This window comes from Rhinopithecus roxellana, chromosome 9, assembly GCF_007565055.1.
Source record: "Rhinopithecus roxellana isolate Shanxi Qingling chromosome 9, ASM756505v1, whole genome shotgun sequence".
In the NCBI taxonomy this organism is placed as follows: domain Eukaryota; kingdom Metazoa; phylum Chordata; class Mammalia; order Primates; family Cercopithecidae; genus Rhinopithecus; species Rhinopithecus roxellana.
The window spans coordinates 108,812,868-108,831,999 of NC_044557.1; the positions used below are offsets into that span (position 1 = coordinate 108,812,868).

Below are 19,132 nucleotides of genomic sequence, written 5' to 3' on the forward strand. Positions count from 1 at the left end.
TCTAGAAACCCTGTTTCTCTGTGTTCCAAGTCCACTAGGAGTCCAAGATCCACAGGTGCTAGCTCTATACCATCTTTTGAATCCAGTCCTTTCTGAATTTCTCCCTTTCCCACTTTTCCCCAGGATCTTGCTCTGTTGCAGAGGCTAAATGATTCTCCAGCCTCAGCCTCCCAAGTAGCTGGGACTACAAGTGTGCACCATGACACCTGGCTAAGTTTGTTTGTTGGTTTGTTTGTTTGTTTTTATAGAGACGGGTCTCATCACTATGTTGCCAGGTTGGTTTCGAATTCCTGGGCTCAAGTGATCCTCCCACTTTGGCCTCCCAAGTCGCTGGGATCACAAGTGTGAGCCACGGTGCCCAGATGAATTTCCCCTTTTCTTTTTCTTTTCTTTTCTTTTTTTTTTTTAGACAGAGTCCTGCCCTGTTGCCCAGACTAGAGTGCAGTGGCGCGATCTCAGCTCACTGCAAGCAATTCTCCTGCCTCAGCCTCCCGAGTAGCTGGGATTACATGTGCCCGCCACCATGCCCAGCTAATTTTTATATTTTTAGTAGAGATGGGGGTTTCACCATCTTGGTCAGGCTGGTCTCGAACTCCTGACCTCGTGATCCACCCTCCTTGGCCTCCCAAAGTGCTGGGATTACAGGTGTAAGCCACCGTGCCTGGCAGATTTCCCCTTTTCAATTCAGCCCCAACCTACCCCCTCCCACCACAAGTCCATCCTCCACAGGGCTATTGGGTTATTGCCCTAAAGCTCAGCTTTTATGGGACTCCTTGTTCAAAAGCCTTTAGTCATTCCACCTTTCCCTCTAATTAGGTACAAATTCCCCTTAATACAGTCAGAATCTGCCTTCCCAACAAGATTGTCTCACCTTCCCTGCACTCTGAGCATAGAACTCCAACCTGAACATGACACATCCATACCTCCCCATGGTTTCACCCATACTCCCATTCCTAACCAAGATGCTCCTTCACACTCCCTTAATCTCCAAGGAACTCCTTCCCACCCATAAATGCCCACCTTACATGGTACCTTTGATACGAAGTCTTTTTGCGCTCCCAACAAATAGTTACCTCTCTGGCACTCATGGCCCTGTCTGGCCCCTTGTGGCACTCACACCCAGTCTGTGACAGACACCTGTGCCTTGTCTCATCTCATCCCCTTCTGGGCAGTGTGCCTCTCACAGGCCAGGCAGTCTACAGCCTCTCACAAACAGTGCCTGTTCTCTCGGCGGACTGGGTTGATAGCTGAAGTCCATGGACACACCCAGCCAGGAAAGCAGGTTTTGATAAGAGGAGCAAGCACCAGGACACAGGCTGAGCTGCGAGGAAATGGTGTGTGGGGGCCTGGGAACCCAGGGCCAATGAGAATCACAGAGCTGGAAGGCTCCTCCTTGTCCACATGGTGCAACCTCCTCATTTTACAAAGATGTGCACAAATCTCAGGGAAGGGAAAGGGCCCAGGACCACACAGCTGATGACTCCCACTCCTGGTGCGTAAGAGGCTCCATCAATCCAATTATTTCCTTCCTTGCAGTTTGGCTTTCCCCCCGCTCCCCAGTGCTTCCCCCACCATTTTTCTGACATTGACCTTATCCCAGCAAAAGGGAGACATGCTTGAACACTATTCCCAGGGTGCCCTGACTTCTACAGACCTCTGTGAGTAGATGCTTGGGGCCCAGCCTAGGCCCCAGGGGGACCTTGCAGCTGGCAGAGGATGTGATCAAGGGTGGTCAGCTGGAGCCTTCTCTCACACAGCATTCATGCCACACAAAAATGTTCCAAAAATGCTTTAATGCCACCGAGAAATCTGAAAGGTGCAGGAAGCTGCCACCATCCACCTGGGTGCCTGGGCCCGGGCTGTCCCTGAAGTGGCCATGAGCAGGCAGGAGGCTTGCATAGCCAAGCAGCCCAGGCAATTGCTGACATCCTTTGCCCTCTGCCCTAAATGCCCCAGGTTCCCCCTCAGCTGGGGAAAGAAAGAGGAGGAAGTGGAAAAAGAGTAGGAGGAGGGTGGTTCTCTCCAGGGCACCCTTCCTGCTTTGGGATGGTGACTCACCCAGCAGGCCCTGGGAGAGGCAATTTATCAGCCCCAACGAAGGCAGGCCAGGCCTCAGGCTCTAGAAGGGGCAGAGGAGGTTCTTCTGATGCAGTGGTCAGGAGGAGTCACCAGGAGAAGCCAGGGGGCGGTGGACCATCCCTCTGCTGCCTCTGTTACTTCGGGCCTTTCTTAAGTACAACATTGTCATACTCAGTTCCTGGCTGCCAGCCAGAAGCAGAGAAATCCTGCCCGGCTGGGTGGACATGCTGGAGGCCACCAGGGTCCCTGTCAGCTGTTGCCTGCCTCCTCCATGCCTCACCCCGGGGCTCCTGCAGGCTGTCATACAGGGACAGGGCAGCCATTCCCTCGGGTTCATCATATATGTGGTCGTGTCGAGGAGGAGGGGGCTCCTCAATGCTGTCGTACAGAGGGTCGACCGGGAGCTGAAGAGGGACTGCCAAGATGCCCCTGAAGTTCTTCCCCAAGGAACGGGCCACCGCATCGAAGGGCACGGCATACTCCCCCTCCGGGCCCCGAGGCCGTGGAGCAGGCACTGGTGTGGTGGGTGAAGGCGGCGGCAGTGAGTCATGGGGCCGGGAGTAGGGGCTCTCAGGCCGGGGCAGCGAGGCGGGGATTGTGGCTGGCTGAGGTTGCAGTGTAGCGGGTGCAGCATTCTTCTGGGCAGAGATGGCCTCTTCCAGGGCCAAGAAGATCTCATTGCCTTGCCGGGTTTCAAACTCAAAGTTGCCCTCTCCAGAAACGCAGCGCCGGCCTGCCTCAAAGGAAAAGGTTACCTGGGCCAGGGAGAAAGGAGGTTATCGGCCAGGCCACAGAACAAGGATGCTTTTTTTTTTTTTTTTTTTTTTTTGAGACAGAGTCTCACTCTGTCTCCAGGCTGGAGTGCAGTGGCACGATCTCAGCTCACTGCAACCTCCGCCTCCCGGGTTCAAGTGATTCTCCTGCCTCAGTCTCCCGAGTAGCTGGGACTATAGGCACGTGCCACCACGCCCAGCTAATTCTTGTGTTTTTTGTAGAGACAGGGTTTCACCATGTTGGCCAGAATGGTCTCAATCTCTTGACCTCATGATCACCTCCCACCTCCTCCTCCCGCCATCCTCTCTGCCTTGGATGTCCACCTCTGCCTCTCCCCAATCACCTCTCTTTGTTCGTAGCTTATCCTTTCTCTCAGCCTGCCCTGATGCACCTTCCCACTCACCTTGTCCCGCCCAAAGCGCCGCAGAAACCTGTAGGGCCAGTTGTACAGCTGGGTCCCTGGCTCAGGCCCACCCCACAGCTCCAGGGCACTCTCCCCAGCCCGGAGGGTATAGGACCCCCGCAGGTGGCACCTCTCGCTGGCTTCTGTAGGTCTCATGGTCACAGCAAATTCCTTGTGGGGGGCAACTGGGGAGAAGAAGAGAGAGAAGGCGAAGGCAGTTAATGGGAAACAACTGGCCTGCCTCACCACTGCCCAGTCCTAAATGAGTGTACCATAAGTTTTCTAGAAAGAGTATTATCCATGTACTCATGGCCCCCTACCTGGGTCTTGGAGGCTGAGCTGCTCTGTACCAGGTCATACTCTCCAAAAGGCCAGGTACCTCCACCTCCTACCCTAGTAGGCATCATGCCCTTACCCACATCCACCCCAACCTCATGCCCACATCCTTCCTGCCCCTGTCGCCAGAGCCAGTCTTGTCTTCCCCACCCCATCTCTCACCCCAAACCAGCCACCACCCCAGTCCCTACGGTCACAGCTGCAGGCGAAGCCTTGGCCCTGCCCTCCCACTGCCGGGGCTCTGGAGGTGGAGCTTAGATGGAAGGCAGATGAAAGCTTCTCCTTCCTCCACCAGCTCCCCAAAAGCAGCACCCAGGGCCGGGCGCGGTGGCTCACACCTGTAATCCCAACACTTTGGGAGGCTGAGGCAGGTGGATCACCTGATGTCAGGAGTGCGAGACCATCCTGGCCAACATGGTGAAACCCTGTCTCTACTAAACATACAAAATATCAGCCAGGCATGGTGGCGGGCGCCTGTAATCCCAGCTGCTCAGGAGGCTGAGGCAGGAGAATCGCTTGAACCTGGGAGGCGGAGGTTGCAGTGAGCTGAGATTGTGCCATTGCACTCCAGCCTGGGCAACAAGAGCAAAACTCCGTCTCAAAAAAAGAAAAAAGCAGCACCCTCACCAGGGCCCCCAGCCTTCCCCTCTCCCACCAGCAGGCCCTAGGTAAGATGAGGTGAACCCAGGGAGAGACTCAAGGCAGGGCAGGATCCCCGAGGTTGGGCTGCACCCGGAAGCGAAAAGGAGAGGCTGATAAGGGGGCTGGCCCAGGCTGGGAGTAACCACAAGGCAGGAAGACTCCGGGCCAGCAGCTAGCCAGCCCACACCTCCTCTCCACCTCACCCTGGGGAGAGCCCCCGGGGGAGAGCAGGGCAGTCCCCGCCCCCTCACCTGTGGCCGAGCTGCTGTACAATTCATTTTCCTCCATGCAGGGCCGGCTCTGCTTTCCCTCTGGCCCCGAGAGCTCCTTCCTCTGCCCCTAGGGAGGAGGCCCCAGGTCTCACCACCTTCCCCGACCAGGCCCCCCTCTGGCCCAGGCCTTCTTTCAGGCCACCTCAGCTTGCTGGCTTTGTCTGCACACTGGGTTCGGGTCCCCGCCATCGAGGAAGCACCCCATTACCCTGACCTTGACTCCTCTAACACTTGCCCACAGGAAGCATCTAACACCCTTGGCCTGCACGCCCCGTTGCCCTTTCGGCACCCCGGGCGACTCACGGGGAAGGCCAGGAGGCAGATGGCCTGCACCCAGTCGCCGCGCTCCGCAGCGGGGGCCGCCAGCAGGTACAGGCGCTCCTTGGTCTCCAGGAAGAAGGCACTGGTGTCCCGGGGGCTGCTGGCCTCTCCGCCGGCCTCGGCCACCCGCAGGCAGTCACTGAGGCGGATGACCTTACGGGCAGCCTCACCCCGACGTGGCTTCTCCGGGCCCTCCTGCAGCTCCAGCCGGGCCAAGGCGCAGTCCGATTCTCCATACAGTGAGGCCCCGAAGCGGCGCCATTTCTGTGCCAGAGGCGTGGGAAGCGGGGGCGGGAGGGAGCCACCCAGAGATGGGAGATGGTGAGCCAAGGGGAGAAGAGGAACCATGGAAGGGGGACTGGGGCAGCCACTTGGAGATGGGGAGAGAGAGGTGATCACAGGAGACCCAGGGAGGCAGAGAAGAGGACAGTGACTGCAGGAATTAGAAAATCGGAGATCAGCCACCAGCCCCAAGAAAGAGGGCCATGACCAGGAGCAGAGACTGCCCAGGCAGAAAGCAACACAGGGATGAGCCCAAAGCAGGCTGCAAGAAGGCCAAACAGGCCCACCGCAGCGGACTCTGGTCCCGGAGAGGAAAGCGGGGTAGTGGCCGAGGCCCAGAGGAGGGAGTGAGGAGGGCGGCATGTGACCCGGGCTGACGACTTATTTTCCTTCTGTACAAAATCCTGACGGCAGCCCTGTTCTCCAGGAACTTCTCTCTACCCTCCTGAACCTTGCTGCCTCACTGCTTGATAGGTTGGGCCATGAGAGAGAGACAGGTGTTCCCCCCAGTGTTGGTTAGGGGACGAGGACTTCCTGGTTCAAGGAGGCCAGGGAAGGAGAAAGAGGATGGACAGCTGGCTGGGGTCCAGGCCCCCAGAGGCCCCAGCCCAAGGTGAATACCAGCCACATGCACCCCACTGGGGTGGGGAAGGAACCTCTACTGTCATCCTAAACTATCCCTCCAGCTGCCCCTTCCATTCCCTTCCAAGGTGTCCCATGAAGTCAACACAGAGCAAGAGAGCAAAAGAGGCAAGAGATGAAGCCAGCACAGCCCCTACCCCCACCCAGGGCAAACAGCCCTTAGTAAAGAGCACAGTTTGGGACCTGGTTGGGGCCTGGTTCAGGAGACAGAGTCTGGTAGGAAAAGAGCCCTCCCCAAGTTGAGCTCTGGGTCTAACTTGGTGGGTGCACAGTCAGACCTATAAGGGTTTTGAGTATGAAACTACCTCTCCACCCCAGGAATTCTAGCAGCCCCCCAGGCCTCCTGTCCGACCCCAGCCCAGCCTCACTCCTACCTTTCCAAACGTCTGTTGCTGCTGAAGATACAGGAAGCCTTGTTTCACTGCCCCGTCTCCCATCCTCTGACCATCTCGGGGCCCCAGGCTTCAGCAATCTCCTTCTCTCCTGCCCTTGCCTCTCTCTTCTCAGCCGTGTGTTCCCCTTCTCTGAAGTTCATTTCCTCTCTGCCTAGGGTTTTCTACACTATTCTAGTCTGCTCGATGACGACAGGCCGATAGGCCCTGTGGTTTCTTCTGAGTATGTGTTCTTTTTTTTTTTTTTCTGAGTGAGTTTTATACTCAAGCTTCCTGCATTTTCAGTGAGTTAGAGACAATTTCCAAAAAGCCAAATGCCAGCTCTTCAGTGAGCAATAATTCAGGTACAGAAGTTGGCACAGGGACGCACCAGCAAAGAGTGGCTGACCCGCTGGAAAAGAGACCCAGAAACCAAACTAGACAGTGAAATCAGTAGCAGAAGGGCCCCACCTTAAGCTGTACACAAGTTGGAAGGGATAAACCACTAAGTTACCTGAGGCTTGGAAAGTCTGAGGAATTTATTTGAGGCCACCAAACCAGAACCCAGCCCTCTCAACTCCTAACAGCTAGAACCATACCCATGGTTTTGCACGGAGAGACATATAAGACAGCTCATGTGGGCCTAACCAGATACCACTTTCTCTCTCGTATGTGAGAGAGAGAGAGAGAGAGAGAGAGAGAGAGAGACACAGAGAGAGAGGCAACCGTTTAACTACATGGGACCACTCCCTGCCTGCCAACAACACACTCTCACACCAACCCTGTAAATATTCTAGAAACATGATCATCCCCTCTGGATGGAGATCAGGAGAAGAGACTGACTCCCCAAGTATATCTCAACTGTTGGATTTTTGCCTTCTTTCAAGCGTTCCTGAGCATTAGAAAGATACTTAGGTTTCATCTACAAATTATCTTAAGTTTCAATAGCAGTCACTTTCATATACATTTTGAAAATGCTTCATAGTTACCGAAAGTGCTTTGCAGCTCACAAAGCTTCTAGGCACACACTTTTCATCAGCCACACTGTCCCTTGACAAAGGCAGGGCGGGTGTGAACACATTTATTTGCAACTTGCCTGAGGTCACAGAGGAGTTGTGGACAGAGGAAGAAGTAGAGACCAGGGCTTCTGATCTGTAATTCAACATTTTGCAGGGCCCCTAAATGGAATCCAGATCCATGCAAAAAGATCCATTGCTGTGGAGAAATCCAAGCTGCTCAGAGAAGTTTAACTTAAAGCCAGATGGTTTAGAGAAGCAATCTGTATGGAGGCACAGTGCAGAAGTGTTGGAAAAAACTTGAGACTCAGACCAACACTCTTGGGGTTAATCCCATAACAGGTGCTTATATAAACAGGCCCGTTTCTTCTACAACAGGGGTTCAGTTACCCTGGCAAGGAGCAAGCAGCACTGTGCACAGCTCAGGCCTTCTGCTGTACATGCCATGGACTGGACCAAATCAGCTTGAAAAAATGAATGTCATGAGCTCTATGAGGACAGGGCTGAGTCACTTCAAGCTGACTGCCCTCAGCCCTGATGCCTGGGTTTGAAGAGGTTGATCCAAAGCTCCAGGGAGAACCAAGGATACTGCTTTGAGAAAAGCACACCTTGGGAAGTGGTTAGGGGTATGGAAATGGGATGTGGCCTAATCTTCCTCTTTAGTCCTTAGGGAGAGTCAACTCTGCCTGGGAGCTGCATGGTCTTTGGCTCAGTGAGTGAGAAGAGGGAGGGCTTTAGGGCCATCCTGGGGGCTGCCGGAGCAGTGCCTTCCAAACTGTAACATGTAGATCTTGTTCACAGTAGATTCCAATAAAGCAGGTCTGGAATGAGCCCTGAGATCCTGCTGGTGGCGGGTGGGCCAAACCACACTGAGTAGCAAGGTGACAGAGGATATCTCCTGCTACCCTGCTCGCCTTCCCTGAAGGTGAAACGGACACGTTCCACTCAGAACCACAGGGGGGCACCCGAGTTTACCAGATTACTTGAAAGCTGTTTAAAACCGGAGGCCTGAACCCCAGGCAACCCAGACACTCCCAAGTCATCTGTTGCTTATGGAAGCTGGAGGAGTTCTCCAGTAGCCATTGTCTGCAGAACATAGGGCGGCACAGTAATACCCTTGCAATCCTTCTAGGCCCCTTCAACTGTCCCTAGCAGGATTTGTGGCGACCCTGATGTAGAAACACTCACCCCAGTACCTTCTTCCTAGCCATGGGGAAACCCCGTAAGGAGGAACCCAGAGACATTGCTCCAAGACACAGCAGAAGCACGGAGAATGAGAGGCCCTTAAGGTCCGTAGTCACCAATGATGTGTAGAAAAAGCACTGTAAAGGAGTTTAGGGTGCCTCTTGGCTTCTGTTTTTATGGGAAAGGAAGAGGTACTCCAAACCCCACCTGTGGCTCATTCTAAACCACTGGGATCCTGCCCTTTACAATGGTTTCTCTCAGCAGGAGTCAGGAACCACAGCTCCAAGAACTTCCTGTTACTATTCTGCTGCAGTGATTAGCAACCCAATCCTAACATAAGAGCGCTTGGGACCTTGTCTTTGGGGCAACAAAGGAAGAAGAGGAGACTTTGTCTGACTCCTTGGGCAGGCTTGGGGATTAGGTAACCCTCAAATGATGTGGAGGTAGGGAAGCTAGCTAAGGGGTAGCTCTGGGCACACAATAGGTTAAGTACATATAGGATGGGCAGAGAACTGACATGGGCCTGAGACAGGTGAAGGACCAAGCAAAGAAATCAGTGAGCGTGTATTCTGAAGGATCCCATCCCTGGCCCTTCCACCCCCAGTGGTCCCTGACTGTGGGGGGTGGGAGGGGGACAATGCCAATCTCTTGAGCTTCACTTGTAGCCCCCACCCTTTCTCCATTAAGTTTATCACTTTCCTCAGTACTAAGAGAGAACTCAGTTCTAGAAACCTGCTGAGAGGAAGGGGCTATAACATAATATAATATAACATAACATAACATGTCATGTTACCTAACAGTGACATAATACTTAGAATGCTTTGTCTTCATATGAAACCCACATGCACCCTAGAATGAGACATAAAGAAGTTAATACATTCAACAATTTTTAAAATTTATTTTTATTCATTTTTTGAGATGGAGTCTCACTCTGTCGTCCAGGTTGGAATGCAGTGGCACGATCTCGGCTCACTGCAACCTCCACCTCCTGGGTTCCAGCCATTCTCCTGCCTCAGCCTCCTGAGTAGCTGGGATTACAGGCGCACACCACCATGCCTGGCTAATTTTTTTTTTTATTTTTAGTAGAGACGGGGTTTCACCACGTTGGCCAGGCTGCTCTCAAACTCCTGACCTCAAGTGATCCACCTGCCTCAGCCTCCCAAAGTGCTGGGATTAAAGGCGTGAGCCACCATGCCTGGCCTCAACAATTATTTATTGAGCATCTACTCTGTGCAGAGGTACTAGGGACACAACATAGACAGAATCCTTGTTTATACTATGTCTGCCTCTAGTTGGACAGACTGACAATGAGTGAGTAATAATACGTAGTTTTGGACAGTGATCAATGCTATGATAGTGATAGGCACAGGGGACAACTTTCAAGAAGGTAGTGAGAAAAGCCTCTCTGAGGAGGTGACAAGTGAGCTGAAAAGTCCATGAGGAGAGTGAGCCAGCCACTGCAAGATCTGAAGGGAAACCAATCCAGGCAGAAGTTACTGCAAGTGCAAAGGCCCTGAGGCAAGAGACCCTGGCTTTGCAAAACTGCAAGGCCAGAATGACCACAGAGCATTGAGCCAGAGGGGGCATGGTAGAGATGAGGTCAGCTCATATGGCCTCTTGAGCCACAGCAAAGATTCGGATTCTAAATGCAACATGAGGCCACTTAAGGATTTTAAGTAGGAGTGTAAATTACCTGAATTATGATTTTAAAGGAATGTTCTGGCCAGGCACAGTGGCTCACACCTGTAATCCCAGCATTTTGGGAGGCAGAGACGAGCAGATAACCTGAGGTCAGCAGTTCCAGACCACCCTGGCCAACATGGTGAAACTCTGTCTGTACTAAAAATCCAAAAATTAGCCAGGTAGGGTGGTGGGCACATGTCATCTCAGCTACTCGGGAGGTTGAGGCAGGAGAATCGCTTGAACCAGGGAGGTGGAGGTTGCAGTGAGCCGAGATCGCGCCACTGCACTCCAGCCTGGGCGACAGAGCAAGACTCTGTCTTAAAAATAAATAAATTGGAACCCGCCCTCCGATCCCAGAGAGGCGCTGCTGCCACTGCTGCCGCCGCCGCCACGCCGCTGCCTCAGTTATGCCGAAGCACATGTTCTCCGTGGACATGACCTGTGGAAGCTGTGCTGAAGCTGTCTCTCGGGTCCTTGATAAACTTGGAGGAGTTAAGTATGACATTGACCTGCCCAACAAGAAGATCTGCATTGAATCTGAGCACAGCATGGACACTCTGCTTGCAACCCTGAAGAAAACAGGAAAGACTGTTTCCTACCTTGGCCTCGAGTAGTAGGGACCTGGTCCCCACAGCCCGCAGGATGGACCAAAGGGAGCAGGATACTGATCCTCCCCTGGCTTCCAGACAGACCTGGGACTTGCCAGTTATGCTGGGCGATGGTGTTCCTGTGGAGACCCTCAGTTGTCCTATTCCTTCCTAGCTTCCCCGCAATAAAATCAAGCTGCTTTTGTTGGAAAAAAAAATAATAATAAAATAAATAAATAAATTAATTAATTAATTAAATAAAGGAATGTTCTGCAGCCAGCTATATGGAAAATGGGTAATCAAGGGGCAAGACAGGAAGTAGGGAAACTAATTAGGAATCTATTACCAGAGCACAGGAGAAATGTAATGGTGGCTTGGACCAAGGTGTTAACAGTGGAGATGGATGGAGGAGTGGTCACAATGGGTATATATTACATACAGATTCAACAGGACTTGCAGGTGACTTGCATGTTGGGGACTGATAAGACTTGAAGAATCAACTCCTGAGTGTTTATTAGGAGCAACTGGATGAATCGTGGTACCATTTACTGAGAAAGGGAAGACACAGGGAGAAACACAGGGAGATTGGGGTTCGGGGGTGGGAGATGGGAGGGTGGACAGAAATTTGGGCTTGGCCCACTGTGAAACTGTTGCCTCTATTAAGTCCAGTAAGTAATCCAAAGGATTTCCATTGCAGTTGTGACTCTGAGAATATATCATTGCCCGATGCCAGGTTCAGAAAGCCACTGACCCCACCACCCTGCCTATTTATACTCTCAGAGCTAATGATTGGACACTGGGAGGTTTTGGGGAAAAACAAAAACCCAACATCTCAAAAGCTCTATGCTTGCTAGAAGTAACAGTCAAAAGCTATGATGCCACTTAAATCTTCTGCCTCTTAAATCTCTGAGTCAGCCTAATTGGCAGAGCCTAACTTGCATACAGAACCCTAGCTGCAAGGAAGTTTGGGTAATGTAGTTTCCAGGTGCCCTACCTCTGCAAACCAGGAAGCCGAGATCTCAACTGGGAGGACGGAAGTTGAAATGAATGCTGAGCACAGGTCCACTATATCCACCACGGGTGTGTAATTCACTACCACCATCGTTTGCATATGATGGTAGCCCCCTGTAAATACAAACTTCAAACAATCAGTGCTCTCAGAATCCAGCTATGATCTAATCTGGGGGCCTTGAATGGAAGCCACAGTGTAATCCAATGGAAAACAGGAACCGGCATTATCTAACAGATAATTCCTAGTGAGGAAGACTGGAATTGGCTTCAGCATGCAGGGGCTGACCTTGTCTGACCCAGAGAGATGGCTTTCCCACTCATACCTCCACAAGACCGAGCCTAGGGGTCTCAACCACCAGCCCCGCTGCCTCTTCCAGCATCTAACCCCTCTCGGGAGACAGTCTAGAGTACTGGTGACGATAACAATGTCTTTGGGAAGATAGAACTTTGCCTTCGTATGTTTTGATCATCACCACTATTCGGTGGTTATTTCCGTGAATGTTTATCAAGGACGAAAGGACAGAAAGGAAAAACACGAGATCAACCACCGGGGTTGCTGGTGAAATCCAGACCACAGAGCAATGGCCCTGGTCCAGAGAGCTAGACAGACACAAGCACAGAATCGGCCCCCGTTGAGAAGAGGGCACTGGAAAATAAGGAATCTCGCAGGTAGCCTAGGTGGGGTGTGGGCGCGGGCACCCCGGAAGACTCCTCCCGGGTGTGGGGGTCACCGTAGCTGCACGGTGGGGTGGGGGTGGGAGACGTCCAGGGGCGAGACAAGGCGGACGATGGTTGGGAAGAGAGGAAGCCACTGGGTGCAGAAGTCCCGGGGCGGCAACAGATCCCGGCCCCCATCCAGGAGCCCTCACCACGCGGACGAGCAGAAGGCAGCGCCAACTCCCACTCCAGCGCCCGCCAGCCGGAATGAGCGCGGCCCCTTTAAAAACCATGTAAACAAAGCTTTGTTCCCCCAGCCGCCCCTCCTTCGCGCTCCCGGGGCCCGCTCCTTCCTCCCACCCGGCGTCTCCGTGCCGCTGACGTTGCCCGCGCCTTTACGCCGTCCCAGTGGTGCTGCGCATTCTCCAACCACGGCCCGAGCCGCCGGGGCCTGCGCAGCTGAGCGGCGCTACGCCACGAGCGTAGCGCGACGAGCCCCCAGCGCGCAGGCGCAGCGGCGACGGCGTCGGCGGCGGCGGCGGCAGCGGCCCCGGCCGAGGTGCGCGCTGGGGGGGAGGGGGGGCCGGAGAGGAGCATGAATGGAGCAAAATGGCGGATCATGTGCAGGTGAGAGGAGCCGCGGGGGGAGGGGGCGGCCACGGAGAGCGGCGAGTGGAGTGGGGGGCGCACGCGGCCCACAGGGCGCCAGCCGGTTCGGGGTTCGCCAGGCCCACGCCGCCGCCACTCGGGGCTCTGGAGCCGCCGCCCGTCCCGGAGCCCCGGGGCCTTTCCCGCCTCCCAGGCCGGGGGCCTCCTCCGTCCCCTCCCACCCGGTCCCACGCCTCGCGCGCGGGGCTGCAGGAGCAGGAACGGGCGTCTCGGCGCGCGCAGCCCACAACGCTCGTCAGTCACTGTCTTCGTGCCCAGGGGAGGCCTCCGTCAAGTCCTCGGGGGCCCCCCCCCGCCTCACGGTGAAGCGAGGGGGACCCCCTTGCTGACTCTCTCCTGAGGGGGACGCCCCCATTACGCCCGCCATCCCTCAACAGATAACAAAAAGGAAACCTCGCGCTGATAAACCTCGCTCTCCGGAGTCTTTCCCGCCGCCTTCCTCTCACGCCCCGGAATATGAGAGACCCCCCAGCAACCCCGGCCTCCTTCCCCCTCCCGCGGATGCGCCCTTCGCTCCGACACTCCAAATCGCACAGCCCGGAGGGCCGAGCTCCCCGGTCCTCCAAAATGGGTGCTCAGGCCTCGGCCCGCCTCTCCTCGCGTCCTCCTAGCCACAGTGAAGGAGTTGAGCGCCCACACCTACCATGAAACACTGGGTGGAGGGGGGTGTGTCTGAAAGGAAAGATGCAGGGTTGGGTGCAGACGTTGCTCGGGAGGGTCTTGATCCGGCTCAAGGCTGCCCCGAGCGTGCTGTGGGACCAGGCCACTCTCCTCAAAGACAGGCACAGGCCCTAGAAAGGGACAGCCCACACCAAACCCAGTAGCAGCTGGAGGACTGCAGGGTTTAATTTCTTGCAAACTAGATAAAGTTTTTCCTGTCCGTGCCTGAGATCTGATATTTTTGTGACAGTTGATGCACGTCCATTGTGGGGAACCTTCGAATTTTCTAGGTAACCAACTGCACAGGTTTTGTATTGTGGGAAGGAAAGATTAGAGGGCAAGAAGTGTCGCCTTTATACTCTGTGGCATCATTCCTCAAGTGAAAAGAATGATGTCATTCTTAATACGTCTACAAGAATCTGGAGTGATGTGACTTCTGCCCCTTTCTTTGTAGAAAAGGGACTAAATAAAATACTTAATTTTCGGGCCAGAGATCAGTAAAGTAGATCTTCGGAGTGTGCGGGACAAGTTGTCAGGACAGAATTATAGCAAGAAACGTAACCACAGATGGAAAACCACGGGATTTGTGTTTCAAAGTCACTACCTTGGCTTAATTCAGAAGTGGCAGTAAAAGTTGATACAAGGAGATGATGATAATAATAATAATAGTGTAGCACCTTGAGTTTTATAGCAGCCATTTCTAAGAAGCGTGAAAGATTTTACGTGATTTTTAAAAATTCTTGCATCTTACAAGACTCAGTAGGCAGGAATTACTTCTGTCATTTAAAGGAACAAAAACCAAAGCACAAGAATGATAATGAGATTTGCTTAAGATAAAGCTAAGTGTCCCAAAGTCTTTGGAGGTTGGATCTAGTGCACTTCCTTACTGGGGGATGGGGGGTGTCTATGAGCATTCTAGAACAGGCTTTGAGTAGATAGCCTTTCTGAACCGTGCTTTGGAATACAGAGAGGGTCAGTACTTTTATGAGTATACATCGTGCTATTTGCTGTTTCCCCTAAAGAAATCTCTTAATGTGGTCTCCCACATTTTTGAAGCGAAAAGGTTGTCGTTCCTGTGAAAGTCAGGATGCATCAAAGCAATCTTCACAGCGTTTGTCGCTCCAAGGAAGGTCTGTTTTATTTTTAGTAAGATGTTGTTCTCCCACTCACCACTCAGAAATCTACGCAAGTAAGAATTTATTAACTTTTCAAAACAAAGGGGAGCATCTTGGTCAATGTTTTATTTGTAGCCTTTATTTACTTTTAAGAGCTGCAATCTGTTGGTCTAAATTAGTGCTTAGTGGTCTTCATATCACCGGGGTAAGTTTGTGAGTGAATTTTTTTCTCTTTGGAGAGAATGGGACATCCTGCTTTTGTTTGTTAGACCAGTAAGTGTTAATAGTATTGGGCACTCACAGACTTTAAGGTGGTACTTTATTGTGGCAGAAAACCTTCCTGTGAAAAAGATACACCCTTCCCTAGGTAGAATGAGTAATTAAAGGATTCATTAAAGACCTGTCTGCAATGAATTGTGGGGAGGGTGGCAGGGATATTTTTCTCATAACACTGAGCAAACGTGAAGTTTATATAGGTGTCTGTTACAGATTCATGACTGATTATTTGAGAGCTGCATTTGTAGAACTAAATAGTCGAGTCATTATATATCTAGTGCTTTTCTGAACCACCAGGGTGAGCAGTTTTTTCATAATTGAGGCTGAGTGTCATATGATTCTCGGGTTCTCTCAGGCTTATTTCTTGGATATCTCTCTTCTAAGGATATGTGTTTTATGGACGATTTTAAGTGCTATAAAACTTTCGTAATGGGGAAATTACAATATTTGGTTTGCTTTTTAGCTCTGTTGATGTTATAGGGAAGTGTCTGTAGAAGAGTGCCCTTAAGCAGCTCCTCGATGTGATGGGTTTCTTACTCTTGGTCTCAGATAACCTTATCTAACTTTCACCCTGAGGAGAGGGTGGTTACAAAGCTTTGCCTGGGAGAAAAAAAATCAAACTTATGTTTTGTGTTTAATTATCTTTAGTTGCCATTCCTTTCATGTTTTTTTTAACATACCTAAAGCTGGCAAGTTATTGCAAAGAGATAAAGACAATGCTCAGCGAACAGTGGTGATAAAAAATATTAAGAAGGATCAGATGTTTTAATAGTGCTAGCTGGTGTTCCGGAGCTCGAGAGGAAAAGGAAAGAATATGATTTATATATCGAATATGCTATTTAATATGAATTAGCTATACTATAAATAATGGAAATGAAGACTGATTTTAGGATTTTGTTGGAATTACTACGTTGTTGTATTGGGTCTTATCCCAAATCCTGAAGTATTATTTAGTGGGCTCTGCATTATGACTATACTAGCAGAATGTACTATTTGCAACGTAGTCATAGTTTGTTTTAAATTCCAGGCACAGTCATTAAATACTGACTGCCAGTGTAACTCTAGGGAGTTGCGAAGAATCATTACAACTTGTCAGGTTAAATTTTAGCAGGGTGCAAAAATTCGGCCTGATGATAGCAAAAGTGATGGTTGTTTTTTCAGATTTTAACAATACACAAGGAAATGATAAGTGCTATGGGTAGTCCATTTTGAGAAGGGAGTTCCATATAACTTTTGAGAATTTTAAATGTGAAAAACAATAACTTTTCTAACTTTTTTCCAGTTCATCTAATACCAGAATGCTTAGTGTGTGCAAGGCCCTTTCTGTGCTGGGCACTGCAGAGGATTCAGAATGAGAAAGACACTGGAGCCAGACTGCTGAAATGTTCAATTCTGATGCTCTTTTGGCAGGCTTCAGGAGCACACACATAGATAGGAGAAAGAATACATTGATTTGAAATCCCAGCACTTTGGGAGGCCGAGGCAGGCGGATCAGGAGGTCAGGAGATCGAGACCATCCTGGCTAACACAGTGAAACCCCGTCTCTACTAAAAATACAAAAAAATTAGCAGGGCGTGATTGCGGGCGCCTGTAGTCTCAGCTACTTGGGAGGCTGAGGCACGAGAATGGCGTGAACCCGGGAGGCGGAGCTTGCAGTGAGCCGAGGTCGTGCCACTGCACTGCAGCCTGGGTGACAGAGCGAGACTCCGTCTCAAAAAAAAAAAAAAAGAGTACATTATTGATGTCAAAACATGCTACATCTGTGTTGGGTGATAAGCAATAACTATGTCCCATTACCCACTCCCACCCTGATATACCTCTTTCATGGGTTTATACAAATAATACGTGTGGCCGGGCGCGGTGGCTCAAGCCTGTAATCCCAGCACTTTGGGAGGCCGAGACGGGAGGATCACGAGGTCAGGAGATCGAAACCATCCTGGCTAATACGGTGAAACCCTGTCTCTACTTAAAAATACAAAAAACTAGCCGGGCGACGAGGCGGGCGCCTGTAGTCCCAGCTACTCGGGAGGCTGAGGCAGGAGAATGGCGTAAAAAACCCGGGAGGCGGAGCTTGCAGTGAGCTGAGATCCGGCCACTGCACTCCAGCCTGGGTGGCAGAGCAATACTCCGTCTCAAAAAAAAAAAAACAAATAATACGTGTATGTTTTATTTCGTTATTTTACTTCCATTCACACTGGAAATGCCTGTATTTAAAACATATATATATATTTACTTGATTACGCTGACTTTAGTATATTTCCTCTGAAAGCCTTGGGAAAAATTAAGAGATGTATATGTACATATGGGATCATTCAAACACTTAACACACATGTAAAAAAATACAGTACAGTGATGGAAGAATCTCTAATTTAGATGAAGGTATAGAAAGAAGTATCAGGAAGATCCCTGTTATATGTCTTACAGAGAAATTAGCTTCCATTTGACCGAGAAATTGATGTTCATAACCACCAGCTGTATTTTCTTTTTTCTTGGTTGGGTTTTGAAAGCAATATTGTACCACAGCCTTTCAAGGTGGGAAAGTTGCCAGTTTAAACCAATAAGCTAATGTCTGTCTGTAGGTAAAACTACTGAGGCTACTTTCCCCACTTCAGTATGTTCAAGGAAGATAGTGTTTTGAAACTGCATGTTTTTTTTTAAACACCTAACATCTCACATTTTCTCAGAGTTAGGAATCTGGGAGTGGCTTAACTAGATGGTTTTGGTTAGGGGTCTCATTTGCAGTTAAACTCTTAGCTGGGGCTCCAGGCTGCATTCAACCTCAGGGTTTGACTTGAGGATAGAGAATTTTCTTTCAGGTTTACTCACAGTGGGCCTGGTCAGGCCTCAGTTCCTCACTAGCTGTTGTCTGGAGACTGCAGTTCGTTACCAGTGGGCCTCTCCTAGTGCATCATTTTTAAGGACTTCATTAAATTCTGCAATGATATATGCTGTGTATAAGTGACCTATCTTGTTATTTGTTTCAAAAACTTTTTATTGAAATATATACCTGCAGACAGAAATCCTAAGTGTTCAGCTTGATGAATTTTCACAAAGTGAATACTCCTTTGTAACCAGCACCCAAATCAAGTCAATATTACCGGTGCCCCAGAAGTCCCCTGATACCCTCTCAACAGCTACCTGTAGCCCCCCACACCCTACCACTAACTACTATCCTGTCATTTGAGTTTTAAATCTGCTTTTAGAACTTAAGCTGAGTAACTTGAGAGTTTTAGCTTCAAAGCCAGGGGGAGAAGCAGTACAGAGCAGTGATTATACAGCTTTGGGGGGATTTATTTCAGAATGTGATGGAAGCTATGTTAGTGCTCTCTGGTAGGGGTGGGTAGAGTGTGCCTACACAAAATTTTACCTACAATTTTAGGCCATTCATGAACCTTGTTAGAGTTTAAAGATAGGTGCCTTTTTAGATGAAAATGCTTACAACATTTTATTGAGAAACTGATTTACAAGTATTTCTGTTTTGACTTATTTGAAATCTAGTTCAGGACCATGATAGATGTTCCTGGAGAGTTACATGCAAGCTGAATTTTTAAATACTGTATTAAATTCTTGAGGGTGATTAATGGTGACCACTTAAGCGTCTACTAATATCCCATTTTTGTTACTGTGCAGACACATAGAAGGAAATACAATATGTGATATTCTGCTTTCAGGGCCTTACATTGAATTGAGCATCATAACAAGCCTGGTCATTGAGTTGTGAATTTGTAATGAGACTGGTTTTGTCGACATGCCCCTGATTGAGGGGGCAGTTACTACCCCATTATATTTTTCCCCCATTCCAATACATCTGAGGAATACATTCATTCCTAACAATTATAGTGACTCATTACTGGGAAATTCTCAATGGAATGGGATTGGTACCCGGGAGGCATATCAAAATCTTGGGGGAGGAAGGACAGTTGTAAAAACCTAGATCCTAAGTATTTCTGATATTTGTTTCAATGGCTGTTCACCCCTTCACACATGTGTGCGTGCACACAAGGACACACACACTCCTACTGCCATAAAATGGGAAGGATGTATTTAAGAGAAGGCAGAATTGGAAACTTCATGCCAGTATTAATTGATCTCATTTAATGCTCACCGCAGCACTGTAACATTGGTATAGAGATAATAGTAATAGAATTTTC

General features: G+C 50.3%; 2 protein-coding genes across 6 annotated transcripts in view; one reads left to right on the plus strand and one right to left on the minus strand.

Annotated features, from left to right (window-relative positions):
- Window positions 1-1,776: 1,776 nt before the first annotated feature.
- DOK2 (docking protein 2) lies at window positions 1,777-6,436 on the minus strand. Of its 3 annotated transcripts, XM_010365335.2 has the most exons (5): window positions 6,126-6,436; window positions 4,810-5,091; window positions 4,486-4,573; window positions 3,257-3,441; window positions 1,777-2,834 (listed from the first exon to the last, which is right to left on the minus strand). In XM_010365335.2, exons 1-5 carry the CDS (start codon window positions 6,186-6,188, stop codon window positions 2,214-2,216), a joined length of 1,239 nt encoding a protein of 412 aa, XP_010363637.2. In that variant the 5' UTR covers window positions 6,189-6,436; the 3' UTR covers window positions 1,777-2,213. The 3 variants fall into 3 exon arrangements, with proteins under 3 accessions (XP_010363637.2, XP_030793844.1, XP_030793845.1); XM_030937984.1 differs by lacking the exon at window positions 4,486-4,573 and having other exon boundaries at window positions 6,126-6,295; XM_030937985.1 differs by lacking the exons at window positions 4,486-4,573; window positions 4,810-5,091; window positions 6,126-6,436 and adding an exon at window positions 3,577-3,601.
- Window positions 6,437-12,759: 6,323 nt separating this feature from the next.
- Window positions 12,760-19,132, plus strand: part of XPO7 (exportin 7) — an 89,025-nt gene continuing 82,652 nt past the window's right edge. For 2 of the 3 annotated variants that reach the window (XM_030937614.1, XM_030937615.1), the window contains exon 1: window positions 12,768-12,888. In XM_030937614.1, the coding sequence (XP_030793474.1) occupies window positions 12,871-12,888 (18 nt within the window). In that variant the 5' untranslated portion in view covers window positions 12,768-12,870. Of the gene's footprint in view, window positions 12,889-19,132 lie in introns of all 3 variants that reach the window. The other variant, XM_030937611.1, reaches the window with a different exon arrangement.

What these genes read in the sequence shown, in the direction of transcription:
- DOK2 (XM_010365335.2), bottom strand. Translation starts at nt 6,188, where the DNA reads ATGGGAGACGGGGCAGTGAAACAAGGCTTCCTGTATCTTCAGCAGCAA. An exon ending in TCTGCCTCCTGGCCTTCCCC is followed by an intron (nt 4,574 to 4,809) that starts GTGAGTCGCCCG and finishes CCTCCTCCCTAG; the next exon opens with GGGCAGAGGAAGGAGCTCTC. An exon ending in GTACAGCAGCTCGGCCACAG is followed by an intron (nt 3,442 to 4,485) that starts GTGAGGGGGCGG and finishes TCTTCTCCCCAG; the next exon opens with TTGCCCCCCACAAGGAATTT.